Below are 20643 nucleotides of genomic sequence, written 5' to 3'. Positions count from 1 at the left end.
ACTATTTAGTACGCCGTATGAAGTATCTTAGTGGAACGAAACGACTAATACTCTTACTAATTATATACTTCGTATAACATCAATCATCGAATCATGTACATAGATCTAAAACAAGTAAATAATGGTCCTACAAAAACAAAAATTTCTCCAATTCTCCATAATTATTCTAGGAAATCCGTATAATTACTACTTTTCTACCATTTCAATAAACAAATTAATTGCCTTATCCAAAACATTATATTATTTGGATAATAATGTCACATATGATGACTATAATGTCGGATTCATCCTTAAAAGTAAAGATAAACTTATCTTCAACCCGTCTCTGTTCATAATTTTCCGGCGTAACTCAACACTCTTTCAAGTGGCCCCTATCTTTGTTTTGGGGTCACTTGCAATTTTTCCCTCTTTTTCTCTCTCCTCTTTCTATATAAATCATAAGCTAATCTTCCTATTTTTGTCATAATTATAACCATCTTTTTTCTTTCTAATTATTAAGAACTTTACTTTGAAGTCTGTCCATTTTCCTGGTGAACAATGTATGTTATAGTTATTATTGATTAATTTGCATATGATTTGTTTTTAATGTTTTCAAAGATTGTAGCTTTATTGGGAATTAATGAGATTATTGAGGAAAGATTGAATTTTTATGATAAAGTAATTTAATGGCGGAGCATGTGATTTGTTTGTTTAATGTAGTTCATGGTTTTTAGATTAGTTTAAATTATAAGATTCTTTTGTCTGATTTAATTTGCATTATTTGGAGGGTTAGTTGCATATTAGTTGTATTGCATGCATTAGTTGTATCTTTTGACTTTTTGTTCTTTCACCATATGATTTCTGGGTTTGTTAATTTGTTGCTAATTTTTTTTTGTTGCTAGTTAAGAAAATTAAGGTGCGTAATTGTGTTTATGAGCTATTTTGTACATGGGGTTTTATTTTTTTTTAATTTTAAATTTAAAAATTAAAGGTTTTATTTGGAATAACTGAGATTAATAGAGTGAATGATCACAATTAGTTTCATGCTTTTGGAGTTTATCTTTGAGTATATGCAACGTAATTTATATCCACCTAAAAAAAAAGGTCTTTTGTACATTTTGATAACTAATTACTCATTTTGCATTTAATGCTATTTTGGCCAATTTTGAGGGGTGATTTAATTATAGATTTGTCTAACTTAATTTGGTGACAGATTTTGGAAAATTGGCAGAAGATTAATGTGTTGAGGCATCAAAATGGGTGGATATTGTCTGTTGATATTGCTAATAGGGGCATGTACTTTGTATAGTTCATATGGTGTTGGAAAGATCAAACAGACTGAAACAGCAACACTTACAGTAGATGCTAATGCTGCTGGTCGAGCGATTCCGGATAAGTTGTTTGGGATTTTCTTTGAGGTCATTTTCTTGGAACTTCTGATTTTCATCCTGAGCTTCTTTATATAAAATGGAGTTTACTTAGTTTAAGAGTGCAAAATTGGGCTTTATTTGCAGTTGATTTGTCTTGCAGTTTGTCTAATTTCGCGTGTTAATATAATGTAGTTCATGTTTATGTTTAATGTAAAATATGATTTGCTTCTCTATGGATAAAGAATTTGCAAAATGCTGTTTTATACAGGAAATCAATCATGCTGGATCTGGTGGACTTTGGGCAGAACTAGTAGACAACAGAGGTATGTCCTTTGTCCTCATTAACTCAAAATTGGGTCATTTTTCCTCTTGGATTGAGAAGCTTGAGCGAGTTATTTTCTTTATTAGCCATTGTTGTTGGCATGCCATTTTGCTTTTATCAGTTTGCATATTTATATGATTGCAATGTGGGTTAAAAACTGGAGACTTGGCAGGATTGATGAATTATACATCATATTAGACACTATCACTTTCGTTTGTTGCGCTCTAGCATACATTGATTTCTCCCAATTATTAATTAATGAAAATAAGTTTATGCTTATGGATATAATCTGGTAATTGTGTGTTTCTAGGTTTTGAAGCCGGAGGTCATCACACCCCTTCAAACATCAAGCCTTGGTCAATTGTTGGAGATGAATCAAACATCGTCTTATCTACAGACCTTTCATCATGCTTTGAGCGTAACAAAGTTGCTCTCCGGATGGATGTTTTATGTGGCAATGATGGTGCTAAATCTTGTCCTAGTGGCGGTGTAGGAGTCTATAACCCTGGATTTTGGGGGATGGTAAGAAGTTGGAATTAATTCATCCTTAAGTGCTGCTTCACCCGTGCTTTAATCTGTTTAATCATTTTTCCATGATTGATTTGGCAGAACATTGAACAAGGGAAGAGTTACAAAGTAGTCTTCTATGTTCGATCAACAGACTCAATTAATATAGATGTCTCATTGACTAGCTCAAATGGAGGCCTAGTGTTGGCTACCAGCAATGTGATGTAAGAGTTGTACTTACTCTGTGTTAGTATACAGGATCGTATGTAAACTACAAGTAAAAGGCTGCTTCTACATGCATTCTGACTCTAGTTTCTTTCTATGGCAGTGCTGATGCAGCTAAAGTTGCTAATTGGACAAGGATGGAGGTTATGCTGGAAGCGAAAAGTTCTGATCCAAATTCAAGGCTTCAATTAACAACCACCAAAAAGGGTGTATTGTGGATTGATCAAGTGTCAGCCATGCCAACAGATACCTATAAGGTAGAATTTTAGAATACAATAGATGTTCGATCGAATAATATTTGTAAACGCAATAATATATCTACATAACATATATGACAATATGTATGTTTCCCTATGTCTCTAATATATTCTAATGTCTCTAAAATAGATATCATATATAAGTTCAGGAAATACCTCCAATTAAAATTATAGCCAAGTATTCATCTGATCTTCCATGACAACCGAATTATTTCACTTGTAAATATTTGTAATTCATTCATTGAAGGAGGAAATATTTTGGATAATAATGTGCTTACAAACAAATTACCATCAATTCTTGAAATTTTTCTGTTGTACCTTATGAAATCTAATCTATTTACATAGGGACATGGATTCCGCAAGGACCTCTTTGAAAAGCTTGTTGATTTGGAACCAAAATTTTTTAGATTCCCAGGTAAAGTTTAGTACAGTCCTGTTGTTGCTTCATAGATGTATATGATGTTGGCATATCCTTTATTTTCCAAAAAGATACTTCTTCAATCTTCATGAGCTTGTCACATATTTGTTTATTCATTCTTGTGTTATGTTCTACCAGGTGGTTGTTTTGTTGAAGGTGAATGGCTAAGAAATGCTTTTCGCTGGAAAGAAACTGTTGGTCCATGGGAGGACAGACCGGGACATTTTGGAGATGTTTGGATGTATTGGACTGATGATGGGCTTGGCTACTATGAATTCCTCCAAGTAGGAATCATAAACTTTTTTCTCTTCTTTTTCTTTAATTAACTATCGTCAAGAATGCAGGGAACTGTAGTTAAATATTGTGTTTGGAGTTTTGACAGTTGTCCGAAGATCTCGGGGCATCTCCAGTGTGGGTAATTAATAATGGTATGAAGTATGAACGTTTGTTTTGTTTGACTGATTCTCTTTTTTACTGTCTAAAGCTCCCTATTTGATGGATTTGTACTTGCTATTTGACTATCATAGGAATCAGTCACCAAGAGTCAGTTGAAACATCAATGGTAACTCCTTTTGTGCAAGTATGTTACTTCCTCTGCTTTCTTCCACTTGAAATAAACACTTTTTGCTATGCATTGCTACTTAATCGAATTGAGATACAAGTTTCATTCATACATAATTTCTGATAATCCAGTCAAATTCCTTCTCCTTCCAGAGCCTGATTTAATGTAGTAAACAGTTGATCTTATTCGACACTTTTCTATGAATCTAGGAAATGCTTGACAGTATAGAGTTTGCCAGAGGTGATAATTCTTCTCAATGGGGTTCCCTTAGAGCTGCGATGGGGCACCCAGAACCTTTTGAACTGAAATATATTGCTATTGGTAATGAAGATTGTGGGAAACCATATTATCAAGGTACATTTTTTTTCCATAAATTATTGTGCTCTACAATAACTGCTATTTATGCTCAAATCCACTGCTTTATAAATTGTACACCCGTTTTTGTTGGCAAGTTTGTGATTATATGCTTCCTGCCTTTGACATATCTGTTTTTCTTATTGAAATTCACAATAGATGAGAATTAAAGGGCAAAATTTACATTCTACTATGTAGCAAGTGTTCATCAGTCGAATATAAAGTTTTTCTTCTAAGATCAATGCTATGCCAAAAAGGGTCAATGACTATTATTCTTACATTATACCAATGGCTTTGCCTAGAGACTCATCTCTCTATCATTTCTGACCAGGAAATTACCTCAAGTTTTATGACGCCCTAAGAAAAGCCTATCCAGATATTCAAGTTATCTCTAATTGTGATGCGTCATCAACTCCATTGAGTCATCCAGCTGATCTATATGATTTTCATGTAAAAACTTCTCATCATTCTCTTTTGTATACGTCTCTGGTGTTGATGTACAGTTTTGAAATTTATAGCAACCGACTGAAGAAAGCCTTGTGTTTTTTTTTTAAAAAAAATATATTCCAGATATACACTTCTGCAGCTGATATGTTTTCTAAGAGTAATAAGTTTGACAAGACACGGCGTAATGGGCCAAAGGTACATGAAGAGGATTATTTTGTAATTTCTTCTGTAACATATATTGTACTCACTGTATAGTATATACCCTCTGTTTGACAGGCATTTGTGAGTGAATATGCTGTGACTGGAAAAGATGCTGGCACTGGAAGCCTTCTTGCTGCCTTGGGTGAAGCCGCATTCCTTATTGGAATAGAGAAAAATAGGTCAGCAATACATTTAGCCTCTATGTGAACTATGTTTTTTCTTTTAGCCATATAAATTGCTGAAATTCTGACAAAGATATCTGCAGAAATTTTGAACATATACAGAGGTTGCTTTAAAAGCTTTGGGTCGAGTTTGTTTTACTTCTTTGTGTCGATATCCACACAATCTTATGTTGTTGAAAAATTGCATTGTATTTTTGAGCGCAGTGATGCTGTTGAAATGGCAAGTTATGCTCCACTTTTTGTAAATACCCATGATAGACGATGGAATCCAGATGCTATTGTTTATGATTCTTCACGCGTCTATGGTACACCTAGCTATTGGATGCAACAATATTTCACAAAATCCAGCGGGGCAACTCTTCTCAATTCAGCACTTCAAGCCAGTTCCAAAGCTGCAGTTGTTGCCTCCGCAATCAGTTGGAAGAACACAACAGACAACAAGAACTATATAACTATTAAGGTATGGCACCTTTATATATAACTATTAAGGTATGGCACCTTAAACTATAAGTAGAGATTCCGTGATAATGACTGAGGAACACTTCCCTAGCATGCTCCTCTTGGCATATTTGATCTCACATGAGCTTAATAACATGTTAGCACTACTGCTTTATTTTCTGAAGTTCAAATTCTGCTAATGCAAACCTATCATGTCCTGTAAATGTCTCTGTTGGTTCAGTTATCTACTTGATACCTTTTTTAATGAGTTTGATACATCCAGCATTAGTGCAATTTTCTCAAAAAGTTAGATTTGTGTGGAGTAAAGTATTGAGTTTGTGGCAACTTCGTAAAATAACAATTGTCTGGTGGGATGAATAGAGATATGTGACCAATTAGTCCTTTTATTTCATTGAGGTTGCTGTAAGAAATGCTTTACCTGCTCAGGCTTCGGCTTCTTTTCATCTGAAAACCCTGAACTAAACTTATATAGTCCTTATCTTTTGACTAATCTGAACTTATTGGTCCTAATCTTATTTTAGTGGTAGATTGAACTTAGGTAGTCCTTGTCTGAGTATATTATCCTCAATCTGAACTTATCAAAACTCATTGTCTCTTGTCTGTACTTATTTCCAACGGTGAAAAGAACGATACCTCAACATTTTCTATCAGATTATTCAAATACCTTTCGCATGGTTTGCGTATGACTTGTGGTTGGAAAATGCATTTTGGTATACATAATTAGTTTTCAGTCTTTTTAAAAAGGGGTTTGATTATTGGTGCAGATTGTGAATTTCGGAAATAATTATGTGAACCTCAAGCTCTCAATTGGGGCTGAAAACTCTGTACAGCTAGTCGGGTCAAAGAAGACTGTTCTTACCTCTACCAATGTAATGGATGAGAATTCATTTCAAAGTCCTAATAAGGTAATATTCGAAACACATGACTTCATTCTGCAACTCATTCCTGACGATTTCTTGTTGACTTCAGACTGCTCTTACCTCTACCAATGTAGTCAGTTTTGTGTGGTTTTACTCTTTTATACCACCAACATATATCTGTACATCCCTTTAGAAATCCTGCATGATCGTGTATATTGTAATATGCATATGCTAAGTAACAAATTTCTGTTTTTACTCCCTCCTTAGAGAATTAACTGTCACGTACTCACGTTTCCTTGACTTATGAACTCCCATAATAAATCTAATTAAGGACATTAGAATATTGATCATAAATCATTACTGTTATAGGAAATGTGACAACTTTTTTTAAAAATGTACACCATCATAGAAAGCGTTTGTCAGATTATCTGGGACTGAAAGATTTTTTGTTATTAACAGGTGATTCCATCTTCTTCTCACTTCACATTAACTGGCAAAGACACAAATATCATGCTCCAGCCGATTTCTTTCACTTCATTTGATGTGATACAAGAACAACCAAGTCATCTGTTAATGAAGGAAGCAGATTCTGGCCTAAAATCTTCTATATGAAGAGCTTATACAGTATACAGTTTACATAGACACCAGACACATCCAAATACAGATTATGGGCTTTTGTACTCTTTGTATTCTGTAACAAGCGTGTGTCTTGGGCCGTGTACAGGAGTTTGATTCAACTCTTAACGAAGCCCACACGATTAAGACCAGCTTGTTTCATGCAAATTTATCTTTATAGTTCATTGGTTGTATAGATTCAAGGTTGGCTTATGAGCCTGATGTATATCATATAGATGTCATTTTAATCAATAAAAAGTGATTGCTTTCATTTCCCTTTATGAGGTATCCTTTCTTTATCAATTATAAAAATTATGTCCAGTAAAAAAAAAATTATTAATCAGCAAAATTAAGTTTCAACAAATGAAAACATTAATACTGAGAGACAGTGAATATATAAATTAAGTTTTTAATAAATAAAAATCATTTTAATTCTTGAAATTTGTCTAACAAACATTATAAAATAAAGTGAGTAAAAAAAATGAAAAGTGGTGGTATATATATGGGTCGCATACCTAAATATTAATTTTTGTAAAAAAATTTATCAACCATTCCTCTTAACTCTCACTTGATCTACCCTTCTTCTGAAAAATGGCCCTTTGACTGGATAGTATGGTGGTCAATCACATGATAAGTAGGTAACATATACTAATATAGTGAAAATTAAACCCTCTTTATAACCTCTTCTTTTCTGAATAAGTTAGATTTTAATTAGTTCCAGTCAATGAATCTCTACTAATCTTCACAAATTACAATAGTGTTCCAAAATAAAAAAAAAAAAATGAAGCAGAATGAAGAGAGCATCAGGTAATTTTTTCATCAGAACTAACACTCTCGATTACTTAGCTTCTTCCATTTTATATTACATGTCATGTATTGTGTAACTTGAACTAGTAACGTACTAACGTAACATTCACATCTTTATTTTCTCATGAATACGTTGCACTTTGTTTTTACTTGTGTTGCTTTAACCATGTCCATTACGTACATAGTAAATTAAATTAAAGTATAATTGCTTAGCATTTTCTTTAGTGAATATTAAATACTTCCAAGTTTTATTCGAATGTTCACTAATGCATATATTTGTCCTTGAGTTTTCTATTCTTAATTAATAGATTTTCTATGTTGTTTTAATTTGCAGAAGTATGTACCTATGTTCTTTGTTGAGGAGGTTGATATATAATGCATAAATAGATTATGGCCTCTTTTTCATTATCTATCTTTTTTAAGTAAAAGAAAGATAATGAAAAAGAGGCCACAATATATTGTTGCACAAATAGGAGCATCGACCACGAGAGACTGAGAGAGTCAAGTTTTTACTCTTAATTGGGTGTCTTACAATACGGTAAATTGAATTGGATGTTCGTTGTCTCCTTGACGTGGTACTATTGTTGGTAAGATAAGAAAGATGGTGTATAAAAAAGGTAAATGTTACTTGATCAGTCTAATGTCTTATCAAATATTATAATTAAAAGGTTGTACTTTTTTTTTTCGAGGAAAATTAACCGGTAGTACTTTTCTCATAATATAGAAGTATTATTTATGTTAGTGAAATGAGTCGTGATACAAATATTCATAGATCTTATATCCCTAGTATAGAACTAATCACACATAATTAAAGTAAAAACAATTAGAGCTACATAAACGGGTTACTATTAATAACAAAATTTAAAACTTAAAAATAAAAATTGAAAGAAAAAAACTAAGGGTTCTAAAAATATGAATAAAACTATTCTTACATTATTCAAGAATTTTAAGTTCTCTACTTGTGCATTCTACATTTATCGTTAATGTCTCATTGTCTCATATCATGCTTTTTGGAAGTGAATCTTAATCAACTTGAACTTGATTAGGTCACAAGTTACACAAGAATTGTTATATACACCCGGGTGCACCCAAGGGCATTATTTGCTCATTTCGATGATTATTGCTCATTTTATCATCCCAGGAGCAAACAAATACCTTTAGGTGCACTGTGCACCCGGTGTATATAACACTCTCTTGTTATTACTTGGCCTTATTGGGAGTTTTCGTCTTTTACTCACTCTCATTTCAAACCGTAATTAAAGTGTTAACATCAAATTTTATTACTCCTCCCAAATCAACGGACACCCTCCCAAACAACTTAAACCACGATTAGTTTGGTCATAGTCACATACTCACAAACCACATTAAGTCACCCACTATATAGGATAATCCTTTTGGATTATATAATAAACTTTGACTTTAATTAATCAATATATAAATGTCCATAATCCAACCCACCAAAACAAGTAGTATTAGGATTATACTGTATACGTAGTATTTTAAGTTAAGACTTTTGTATAGAAAACTTTTTGGTATATCATTACAAAATTTTGTTTACATATTATCTCTAATTATGAATAATTGTGTTAAGATAATCGTACATAAAATCTCATTTACACAAGTCTTAATTCTAGGAGATAATCAAATTGGATGTTATAATATCTCGATAGAATCTCGTTTACATCATTGTCCGATTATGATCATCTATACTCTAAATTGTTATTACATGAATGTGGAAAAACCAACTCACCATACCACAGAAAAGGAAGAACACCATATTAGAAAATCTCCCACTAATTGCGACCTTCAACTTCTTCCTTTCTACCCAAAAAAACAAAGCTTCAATACCATAAACCAATAAATAAAGCTCAAATTCACCAAACATTTTCACTTTTTTAGATAATTTTCTCAAAAATTTCAAAACCCTTTTCTCAAAAAATGGAGGAACAATCATCAACCCTCCTAAATCACACACCCACAAATTATTTAAGAAATTATCTCACTTCCACTTTCTCTCATTTTCTTCCATTAAACCATCCTTGCATCAATGGCGGCTACTCTGAGCTTCGAATTGATGATGATTCCGATGATGGGTCATCATCTGATCAACCTTACTGTAAACCCTTTGTTGTTCTTGATGTAATTTGGAATTTGGGGTTTGTTTTGGTGTCTGCTTTTGTGTTACTTTGCACAATTGCAGAGAAACCTTCTAGCCCTTTAAGGGTTTGGATTGTTGGCTATGCTCTACAATGTTTATTGCATGTGGGGTTTGTTTATTACGAGTTTCGCCGCCGTAATCATGGTGGTTTTGGCGGTGTTTCGGCGCCGGAAGGCCATTTGCAGTCTCACAATAGGTATACTTCTATGCTTTGGTACATCAACTTTGCATTTCTTGTTATTAGTCGTAAATATGATTTCTTTTGGGTTCAATTGAAAGAATTGGGTATAATTATATTTTTTTTGTTGTAATTTTCATGTTAGAGGTGATTTTGATTGGTGGGTTTTGCTTGTAATTGGGTGAAATCCTGAAATGTTTAATATTTGCTGTAGGTGAAAGAAAAAGATTAGCATTTTTGTGATTGGTTTTGGATTGTGGGTTGAGCCTGTGATCGGTTGGATTTAAACACTGGAGAAAAAAAAATTGAAAAAAAAAAAAAAAGAAATTGACATTTTGGAATTGTCATTTAATTTTGTTAGTTTACTGACTTGATGAATATGATGATAGTGATATGACTGATATCTTTGATTAATGGGTAGCCAGAATATAGGAAACAAATTTTTTTTGACATGTTTTACATTGCAATTTGGGGGTATTGTGATAATGATTGAAACTGATGTCTTTGGTTGATGGTATATGGTTGTAGTTTGCCAATATAGCCCAAAATCAGTAAATCATAATCAATACTCAGGTAGACTATTCGCTATACTTTAAAGTTGTCTTCTGTCATAATTTATGGTTTGGGATTATCTATATGTATATTAGTAGGAATTTTTTTATGGCAACATGCAAAGGTTAGGTTTGAGTTAATGGTTGTGGAAGGGCACTGCAATCTTTGTGGTCCTTATTATCTGGTTCATTGAGGGTATCACTGCTAAATCTCAATTGATCTAATTTTCAGTATTATGAAGAGATTGGAATCACTGAACACAGTAGCATCATCCTTTTGGTGGGTTTTTGGATTTTACTGGATCGTGTCCGGAGGCCAATCCCTTTTGCAGGATTCTCCCCGTCTTTATTGGTAAGTACATCTCTCTTTTTGTTTCTATTTATCTCTTCGTTCTAGGTTTTCTTGTTCCATTTTTAAAAATGCTATTGTTTCATAGGAAAGTATGAAACAGTCCTGTGTTAACTATTTAGGATAAAAAAATTACTGGATGAAGTAATGGGAAGAAATTTGATCATGAATTCTAGTTAAGAGAGCTGACAAAGTGACAAGTATGAACAGACTAAAAACTGGGTTGATAGACTATAGCCAATTACTAAGCTCAAGATTAGATATTCTTCTCCCAAGTGATTCTAACCTTGCTTCTAGCGAGTAGTAGGCTATGCTTTGGGGGCTTTTAAAAAAGTTCTTCATTTGTATCTTCTTGTGGTCTCATCTTTTAAAACCTACACTGCTGTAGTTGTATGTTGTTTAGCAAATTTACAACAGTTCACATGTTATTAGTTTCGTTCGATGAAGGTCTATTAGATTTTGGTTGTTATGTTGTTCTGGTCTTGCTGCATTTGAGTGGATTGTTAGGGTTATGTCCCTTACAAGTCAGAATCTAGGTTGGTGCCAGAGGGAGGTTCCTATTTCCTGTAGATTAGCACAGTAAGAAAAAAGATTCATCTTCATTTTAGATTTTTAGGGACAATTTGTTCAACTTTGTGGTATGGCTCTATGTACATCTTGTACATCCTTAAAACCATGTCTAAGATTGGATCCATATTGGACAGCGGTGTTCTGTTTTCTGGTGAGTAGAAGAAGGAAGCCTTGGGAGCCGTTGGTGATTAACATTTTAGAGTCATGCTGATGCAAGTGGGCCAAAATAATTGGGTGTTTGTACGTGTATCAGCAATACTGTTCAGGGGGGTTGTGGAGGAGGTTTTAAGTATCAATGATGGTCATTGGTTAATGTGTGAAATTTGTCCTCCAGCTCCTTTCACGTTGACCCAGATTTCAATTGGGAACAGGGGAAGGTGACTTTGATCTACTGCTAATACCGTGTAGTTAATTCTTTATTATAGTGCTTTAGAGAGCAATTGATAAGTTTGTTGGGCCGTTTCCTAACCCAGTTCTACTGGTCTCCTTCCTTCCTAGCTCATTGGTGGTCGGTCTCAATTCAATATAAGTCACGATGAGTAGATTTATGAAAAGACTTTGAATCCTTTTTATCGGTTGATTGCTAATTTGCTACATCTTTTTCCTTTTTCATGATCCTGGGGAGAATAGCTGTAGCTCATCTGTGTAGCTGTGTGGTGGTAATATGAATCCATTATATTTTCAAAAAAATTGAGAAGAGCGCTGAATCTTAATCTGTCTTATGGCTTTGTGAAACTGTTGTATGCAATTCTTTCAATGAAACTTATGGATAGATGATGAAGGTTGTTGCTTTGTTTTATCTTTGGGGCTGTTTGGGCTGTTGGGGTATGGACATTTCCTCCTTTTTTTTTATGCAGAAGTTTATAAGGGGAAGGGGGAGGGGTTGCTGCCAAGTTGAATCAATCTGTTAATAGTATGAGAGAAATCATATATGAGTAGATCTTCAGCGGTAGATCTTATTTGCAGGTTCCAGGCTTAGTACATCTTATTCTGCCTTTTAATTCAAGACCTACCATTAAGTATTCTTCTCTCCCCCTCCCCCCCCCCCCCCTTTTTTTTCTCTTCCAAATAATGTAGGTGCACAAGGAGTCTGCGTGGAAGTATTGCTGGCTTTCTTTTTAGTTGTTCCTACATGATTCTTGTTACTATTTATTTTAAATGAATTGATGGTGTGGATAGCTCATAAAAATTATCTTCTCTATGAGGAGTTGGCTTAGAGATTGAGTGGTTTGATTTGACCATCAAGTGTCATCATGTCAGAGCTCCTCAATTCGTTGTATTCATGATTTTAAAGTTTCTTTTTTTCATTTCGGGGGGGGGGGGGGGGGGGGGGGGGGGAATATATGATTGTCTGCTTGATATCCTTTCCATTTTCCAATGCCTCATGGAAATCTCTCTACCAATGTTACTGGCATGTTAAGATTTCTTTTATGGAGATATGCAGATGAAAGCATGAAACTAATGACTTTCTGAAAATGATTATTGTTCTCTTTTGGTGCTGAGGTGGAGAGGATGATGAAGCTATGGTTATTGTATGCTTTAGAGGATCTGTATGTTACTAGGTGGTTATAAAGGGTATATATATACACTTGGTTTTTTTTTTTTTTTTTTTTTTTGGGGGTGGGGTGGGGGGGGGGGGGGAGATCAAAACAATGATATTTTTTCTTGGTACCTGAAGCCCTAAACAGAGTTGTGTATATTGGTGCTGTGGGTCAGCCTCCCTTGACAGCCATGATAGTTGTGGGCACGAGGAGAGATGATTATGGTTGTGGCTTCGTGGTTACGGTGATTATATCGCATGCTCTGGAGGATGTTTATGTTGGTGTTGTGGGTTAGTCACCCTTGATAGCGAAGATAGTTGTAATTTTGGCTAATGTATATTGAAATTGTGGTTACGGAGTGGAGGCAAGTGGACAAATAGATCCCTCCATGGCTTTGGTTGGATCTTAGAATTGGAGGACCTAGCCAAGTCAGTTCAGGCTAGCTTAATCATTTGACTGGCTCGATCTTTAACTCTTGTTATGAAGCTAGACTGTTGTAGTTTTGATAAGTTAAATGATTTGCCCCTAAGGTACCTTTAAGGTAAAAAAGATGAAGGCCTGCTCTGAGTTAAATCCTCTGAATTGAAGTGGGCTGATTTTTTGGGCGTTGCTGAATGAACCACTAATTTCACTTTCTGAACCCATGTCAGCTTGCAAATTATCATGGTGCTTTCTGAATAGAAGCCATTTCAGACAGGTTTCACTTTGTACGAGGACGAGTGCGCCTACTTGTTTGGGACAGGGTTAAGGAGGATCTTAAGTTGTGTTGGTGGTGAGTACGGGGGATGTAGTAGTAATTTTGGGCAAGAAAAGGAGGACAATCTGTAGCTTTTGCATTGGCAAACACGTGGTAGATTTGGAGTTATGAATAAGTAGAATGTAGCATAGGTTGGATTTCTACCTTAGTAACCTGAAACAAGAGGAATGAGGATTGGTTGTAACCTTACCATGCCAAACCAAACACGGTGGGACTCAAGACTTGTTACTTTGTTAGTTCTTTTCTCGTCACAGTGTTACACACGTACACTGTTGTTGATTTATCCTCATCCTTCCTCGTATATAGATTTGTCCCTTGGTTCATTTGTGTATTCACCATGCTATTTCCTGCTCTTTACATATGATTACTGAACAAGATTCCAACCCTGTCCCCACCCACCCCCACCTAGAAAGAACTATGTGCAAGTCTTTGGATATTTTTTTTTCTTCTTCTTTTGGTGCTAATGAAATAATCAGTTATGAATAATGATGCTTATCTTAATACTCAGTAGGAGGCAAAAGTTCTAAACTTTTATTCAGACTAGGGTACCCATAAATCTATAACTGACACAAATGTGTCCAAGTGTTTGGCTCATCTGTTTGTCGTCATGAATGCCGAAGTTTCTGTACCAATGTTGGAGTATCAAGGATGTACTTGGGGTAAAATGAAGAGTCTGGTTAAGATAGGTTCTGTTACCATTCTTGGACAATTTGTGACCATTCTCATATTCCATTAATTTAGACTGTTTTCTTTTGATCTATCTTTTGCCTCTGCATTTGATATCATTAAGTTTTTTGGTTTTATTAAATACATTTGGGTTTTCTTATTTTCAAGTTTTGCAATAATGACATGGAGTATTTACGTTGTGGTACTGGTGCTATAGTTTTCAGATGTCATCCTCTTAGTTTCTACATATTGTCAGTATATATATATATGCTACTCAGGGTTGTATTCTTATGCTCAAGGAACATGATGTTGAATTTTTTTTTGTTGAATTGCAGGTTAGCTGTAGTATTCCTGGCACTCGATGTGTTCTTTATGATATTTTGCATAGGAATGGCCTGTATAATTTGCCTTGCTCTTTTTTGTTGTATCCCAATTGTGGCAATTGCTTATGCCATGACGATTAGAGAAGGAGCATCTGAAGATGAGATCAGACTACTTCCAAAGTATAGGTTCCATCAGTCTTATGCATTAAAGATGTCTGCCTCTGTGGATTTGGGAAATATGAATGCTGCTGACGAACTAGCCTTGCAATTTGAAAATTCTGTGAGTGGCACCGCCTTTTATATTTTATAAGACCATACTGTATTTTTTATGCTTGGAAAACATTTCCCTCTTTTTTCTCATTGAAAAAAATTCTAGCCGGTAAGTTTAAGCATGCTGATATGCATGAAGGATATCTTTAGTGTTTGGCAAAGGCCTGCAGTCCATTAGTTTTTTTGGGATAATGATGGAAATATATAAATTGAAATCAAGTTCACAGTACTGTAAATACTATACAATGTGTCCCTGGGATCTGACTTGTTTGTGTCTTTTGCAGGAATGCTGTATATGCTTATCACGGTATGTGGAAGGAGCAGAATTATGCACCCTTCCATGCAACCACAATTTCCATTATGGATGCATCAGCAGATGGCTGCGGATAAATGCTACCTGTCCGCTTTGTAAATTTAATATCAAGGCTAAAGGTGATGCATTGGTCTAATAAGAATATGCTCTCTGAAGCTGTGATTATTAGCTCAGTCAGTTAACTGTTCTCCCCTCAAAATGAAGATCGATAGTGATGAAGCACTGCTGATTTCTCACCGATCTGCTGGCACTTGGTAGCTACTAATAGATCATGTAGAAAGGCAATATGTAGAGAAAACTGTTTCCCCCGGCTTCTGTAATCTTAACTGTTAAATTAGTGTAAATAATCAATTTTTAATTTAGGTCTCTTTCTAACTCACCATATCAATTTTCTTTGGTTTTCAAATCTTGAAGCAATAATTGATACAATGCTGAAAATAATGTAGTACGACTCCGTGTCACAGAGTTGCTATCTAAAACTACTGGGACGAGTTTTGCCTGTAAAGAAAAAGGCACGAGTCGCACGACTTTGTAACATTGAAAGCATGCTAGCTTTGCCTAACTATACCCTTTCCACCTCTAGATAATTTTGACCAACTACTGGGACTATGCTCTCCGGCTCTCCCTTCCACCCCAGGCTTTAAACCTGAATTTGAAAAAAATACACACTAAACTTTAAGTTAACGGAACTTCATCTAACCCACCCCAATATGTATTGGAAATTAAGAAAGGCCCTCTTATAGTTCTATGAGCCTTTATTATTATCATTTTTTAAGAAATATTTTGGTTCTTTTTTACTTGGAATGAATAAATTTGAATTGAGCTAAAATGAAATAAAAACTAGAAAGCAAATTGACTGAACTAAACTAAATTGAAAACCAAATCCTAACTAACAGGGTATTACACCCCTAAACCAATTCATGTGCGTGAAAGGGCCAACATTGGGAGAATTAAGGGGTAAAATTAAAGCCAATTCTAGGAAAAATGATCTACATTGCCCTTGATAGATTGTTGCAAACAGAAAAAACAAGTACAAATTGTTCAAACATATACATTCTGCTGAATTGGAAAAAGTTGTGCATATCTATGTTTCTCATCAACTTCGGCATCTACAGGACAAGATTTCTCTGCTAGAACAAAATACCAAACATGCTACAAAAGGAGTATTAAAATTTTTTTTTTCTTAAGCCAAACAGTTAGTGACCTGACTGCTGCTTCTCTTACACATTCTTGAGCTTCTTCATCTTTGAAGGTGGCCATCGGCCCTTCTTCCTCATCTTTCTTTTTCGCATTAGACGATTCCTCCGGAGTCTAATCTTCTTTGCCAATTTCATCTTTAACTTCTGTTCAAGCTTCATTTGCAACTTTGACTCCAGTGGAAGATTCTCAACTGATTTCTTATCTTCCTCATCTGGTGACTGATCTCCACCTTCTCCAACAGGCTCCTCTGCAGCTGAGACCATTGCAACGACAATGCCTCTCTTTTGAGCAATTACGGGTCCATGAGCCTGTAAGCTGTGTCCAAAGGTTGGATGCAATGCAACACACACATTTTGCAGCCTGATTGCTGAAAGTCCACCAAAAAAAGTCAGTCATCCATTAGGACAGTATAGCAAAGTAAACAGGCCAGGCAACAACATTCATGTTTGATTTCTAATTCGAATATCATTCCAACAGTACATGTACATTAATACTCCATACAATGATTTTCTAAGATTCATTTTCTTCAACAATCTGCATTTGATTATCTATACAAGACACCTCAAAACCTTGCTAAGAACCACTACTCTGATATCTTATCGAGGCGATTACCAATATGGCATAATTGGCATCTACAAGGAACATTACCAAACACCAAAAAGAAAGATGCAGAAAGATAACCTGTACATAACTCGTTTCGAGCTTACTCAAGAACATTGCTGCAAACAGCCTTACAAGAGTACTAGGGAACCAAGTGGGCTGTAGTATGTCCTAATTCTTATGAATAATAGCAAATTGTAAGCAAATTCAGGATTATAAAAGGTCCCACAAACGAAAATTTTCATCCTAATCCCATAAAACTTTAAGGTTACATAAATTAAAATTCAATCTATTAGATAATACTGGGGAAAAAGACAGTAAATTTGGGAAACCCAATTGAACCCAGAACAAGAGTACAAAGTCAAAATTGGTGCAAATCTCATCGATGCAACATTAACAAGATTGAAATAAATGATTAAACAGATTATTTAAGTATAAGCTTAGCTTAAAATTTGACCCAAAATTACATCAATTAAAGAAGCACTCCAACTGCTCGACGAAATTCCCCAATGAAATACAAAAGCAAGATAACCCCAACTAACAGGGCAAAGCAGAATACAGAAAATGGGTGTTAAAGCAGTAAAACAATTAAACCAAGTAAAACACAAACAGATAAACAAAACTCAGAATTCAGCAAACATGATGATGAATGAGTTGTATAATATATGCATTAAATTCAAACCCAGAAATTGAAAATGAATAAAGTAATGAAGAAAATACTCACGGAAGGAAGAAGAAATAGCAATGGAGGTTAAAGGAGGAGCAGAGGAGAGAGAAAGGAGAGGTGAAAGGAGAGCCATCTCTCTGCTTAGCGCAGTAGAGTGGGAGGGTGGCTTTTGGATAAGCTTTTGTAAAGATGGCGGGGATAAAATAATATCACATGGGATGAAACGAGAGGTGATCAACATCGACCCGCTGTGAAAATAGGCGGGTTGGGGCAAGTCTAAAATCGTTTTTTTAGTTAAAAATTCAAATCTAATTCGAAAAAAGCCCGACAAACCTATTATTTTTTTTTGTGGGTTTGGACATGAGATATCATGTTAACTACTGAGCTAATAATCACAGCTTCAAAGAGCATTTATTGTACAAAAGGTGGATCGATTTAAATAGCAAATGAAAATTTTAAAATATATATGAAGCAAAACGGTGATGGTGTTTTTTATGTGTGGTTGACCACACCGTATGGCCGGAGTTACTTATTTAGAGGTTACTAAGTCGGTCAATAGTTACTTATTTTGGGTTTACTCAATCTGTCAAGGGTTACTTATCCTAGGGATACTCCGCTGGTTAGCACGTTTTCTATGTGAGAGTAACCTCTGATTGATCAAGTAACCCCTGACCAAAATATCCCCGATCGACTGAGTAATTCATGATTAAGTAGCCCCGGCCCTAGCCGACCAAGTAAATGAGTAATCATTGAATAAGTAAACCTTGATTAAGTAACCCGATCACACGATGTAGCAAGCCACACAAGAAAATGAGTGAAACCGTGAAGGTAAATGTTGTAAATTATGAGTTAATTAATGTTTAATTTTATCCTCAGATTTAGCATACTATTAATTAAGATTGCAGCAATTATAGATGATTGAAAGCATCTAATTAGATTGCTACTTGATTGAAAATTATAATAATAATTAAGATTGCAGCAATTATATGGCTTTTAAAATGTTTATTTACATGTTTTGTACTAAGCTCCCTCAATCCTTAAATTACATTCCTATTATTACTCCCTCCGTTCCGAATACTTCGACCATTTTGGTCTAATTTAAGTCCGAAAATAATTGATCCAATTGCATTAAAATACCCACAAACTATTTGTGCAAAATTAGTTTCCCCCATATAAAATTTTGTTTTTTCATGTATTTTTAATACTTTATCTCTCTACTTTTTTACAAATCCCGTGTAAATTTATCTTTCTAATATGTTTTTATTTCTTTTTATTTAAGTTTCTTAATAACCGCGAAATCAACCCTAAAGTGTTGAAGTTTTGGGGACGGAGGGAGTAGCTAGTATTTATTCCTCACATAGGGTTGGTTTGGTAAATGGTTTTTCATTGGCTTTTGACTTTTGGATTTTTCATTTGGTCAAACATCCAAAATTTGTGTTTGGTAAATGGCTTTTTCAGCCAGCTTTTCAGCTAGCTTTTATGCCAAAGTGAACAAGCTACTTGGAGAAGTTTTTGGCTTTTGGCTACCTAAGTTACTAATAACATCCAACAACCAATTTTACCAAATATGTTTTAGACTAATAAAAAGTCAAACAGCCAGCAAAAAAGCCAATACAACCAGCCAGTCAAACCATCCGACAACCAGCAACCAATTGTCAAACAAGGCCATAATAGAGAAGTAGAAATGTAATTTAGGGACGGAGATAGTAGAATAGGCACATGCACGGAATGGTTCATATGTGAAACCTTAGAAGTTTTCATGTGATGTTGACCTATGACTTCAAAAAAACATCTATTCATTGTGTCTAGTTTAAAAATATACAAATATACAGAGTAATGTTATCCGATTATAAAAGGGAAAAATATTTATAAAATTAAAAAGAAATGAATTATATTTAAATATATAAGGGAGATGAGAGTGAGGGATAACTCAAATGGTTATTAGAGCTTTTCTATAATTTCAAAATTATAAAAAGTTGATAAGACCCTACATGACTATATTTTACTTTATGTATAAGCGTGATGAAATAATGTAAAAGTCCAGTTGTTGCAATAATACTAGAACGGATGAAGTATTTAACATGTTTTAGATAAAATTTGCTTTAAATAAGTTATTTTAAAAATAAGGAAATTTTGTCTAGAATTACCCTAAATATAGGATCATTTGTGAACAACTATTTTTTTTTTTTGTTTTTTTTTTTTTGGAACTACCCACAAGTTACAAAACGTTTGAGTAGCACTACCCGCTAACGTTTTCCGTCCAATTAAGACGTTATTGAGCCCACTTTTTTCACTTTTCCCATTTAATTAACTCCCCTAATTACCTTCTCTCTCCTCCCTAATTAACTTCCCCTCCATTCTCACTCAAAAATCCAAAAGATTATACTCAATCAATTGAATACAAATTCTCAATTATTCAAGTAATGTTTCACACTTTCCTTTTAATTCATTGTTTATTGTATTTGTATACAAGTTTTAATTGAACGCAATTAACATAATTAGGGTGTAAATTAGGGATTCGGATTAGGGTTTATGGGTTCAAATAAATTTGGGGGGTTTTTGATTTCTAGGGTTTAGGGGTTCAATTGAGTTCTAGGTTTTGGTTATTTGACTTTGAGATTGAATTCAATTGCATTTTAATTACTAATTGGTCATTGCAGCTGCTAGGATGTCTACTTGACCATTGTAATTGATAGGATGTCTAAATTTGGGGGTTTTAATTTCTAGGGTTTAGGGGAAGTTAATTAGGGAAGAGAGAAAAAGTAATTAGGGGAGTTAATTAAGTGGGAAAAGTGATAAAGTGGACCCCATTAATGTTTTTTTGGACGGAAAACGTTAATGAGTAGTGTTACTCAAACTTTTCTTAACTTTTGGGTAGCTCTTAACAAATAAAAAAAAAAAAAAAAAAAAAAAAACGGGTAGTTGTTCACAAATG

At 34.4% G+C, this 20643-nt stretch overlaps 3 protein-coding genes across 3 annotated transcripts; 2 read left to right on the top strand and 1 right to left on the bottom strand.

The window, feature by feature from the left end:
- Positions 1-280: 280 nt before the first annotated feature.
- Positions 281-7046, top strand: LOC110715012 (alpha-L-arabinofuranosidase 1-like). The gene is made up of 17 exons (XM_021893585.1): positions 281-539; positions 1193-1397; positions 1618-1672; positions 1982-2193; positions 2281-2402; positions 2507-2660; positions 3006-3075; positions 3217-3362; positions 3461-3506; positions 3606-3658; positions 3850-3994; positions 4326-4444; positions 4565-4636; positions 4718-4821; positions 5029-5284; positions 6048-6188; positions 6603-7046. The coding sequence occupies exons 2-17, from the start codon at positions 1236-1238 to the stop codon at positions 6753-6755; spliced, it is 2010 nt and encodes a 669-aa protein (XP_021749277.1). The 5' UTR covers positions 281-539; positions 1193-1235; the 3' UTR covers positions 6756-7046.
- Positions 7047-9203: 2157 nt separating this feature from the next.
- Positions 9204-15930, top strand: LOC110714875 (E3 ubiquitin-protein ligase At4g11680-like). Its single transcript, XM_021893428.1, has 4 exons — positions 9204-9919; positions 10685-10804; positions 14671-14938; positions 15213-15930. The coding sequence occupies exons 1-4, from the start codon at positions 9504-9506 to the stop codon at positions 15375-15377; spliced, it is 969 nt and encodes a 322-aa protein (XP_021749120.1). The 5' UTR covers positions 9204-9503; the 3' UTR covers positions 15378-15930.
- A 287-nt stretch (positions 15931-16217) lies between these two features.
- Positions 16218-17964, bottom strand: LOC110714864 (50S ribosomal protein 5 alpha, chloroplastic-like). Its single transcript, XM_021893415.1, has 2 exons — positions 17766-17964; positions 16218-16808 (listed from the first exon to the last, which is right to left on the bottom strand). Exons 1-2 carry the CDS (start codon positions 17947-17949, stop codon positions 16462-16464), a joined length of 531 nt encoding a protein of 176 aa, XP_021749107.1. The 5' UTR covers positions 17950-17964; the 3' UTR covers positions 16218-16461.
- Positions 17965-20643: the final 2679 nt, after the last annotated feature.

This window comes from Chenopodium quinoa, unplaced genomic scaffold (assembly GCF_001683475.1).
Source record: "Chenopodium quinoa cultivar QQ74 unplaced genomic scaffold, ASM168347v1, whole genome shotgun sequence".
Lineage (NCBI taxonomy): Eukaryota > Viridiplantae > Streptophyta > Magnoliopsida > Caryophyllales > Amaranthaceae > Chenopodium > Chenopodium quinoa.
Note: the sequence above shows the minus strand (reverse complement) of the source record. Positions and strands in the feature narration are given on the sequence as shown.

What these genes read in the sequence shown, in the direction of transcription:
- LOC110715012 (XM_021893585.1), top strand. Translation starts at nt 1,236, where the DNA reads ATGGGTGGATATTGTCTGTTGATATTGCTAATAGGGGCATGTACTTTG. An exon ending in CACGGCGTAATGGGCCAAAG is followed by an intron (nt 4,637 to 4,717) that starts GTACATGAAGAG and finishes TCTGTTTGACAG; the next exon opens with GCATTTGTGAGTGAATATGC. An exon ending in ATTGGAATAGAGAAAAATAG is followed by an intron (nt 4,822 to 5,028) that starts GTCAGCAATACA and finishes TTTTGAGCGCAG; the next exon opens with TGATGCTGTTGAAATGGCAA.
- LOC110714875 (XM_021893428.1), top strand. Translation starts at nt 9,504, where the DNA reads ATGGAGGAACAATCATCAACCCTCCTAAATCACACACCCACAAATTAT. An exon ending in CATTTGCAGTCTCACAATAG is followed by an intron (nt 9,920 to 10,684) that starts GTATACTTCTAT and finishes TCTAATTTTCAG; the next exon opens with TATTATGAAGAGATTGGAAT. An exon ending in GATTCTCCCCGTCTTTATTG is followed by an intron (nt 10,805 to 14,670) that starts GTAAGTACATCT and finishes GTTGAATTGCAG; the next exon opens with GTTAGCTGTAGTATTCCTGG.
- LOC110714864 (XM_021893415.1), bottom strand. Translation starts at nt 17,949, where the DNA reads ATGTTGATCACCTCTCGTTTCATCCCATGTGATATTATTTTATCCCCG. An exon ending in TGCTATTTCTTCTTCCTTCC is followed by an intron (nt 16,809 to 17,765) that starts GTGAGTATTTTC and finishes GTGGACTTTCAG; the next exon opens with CAATCAGGCTGCAAAATGTG.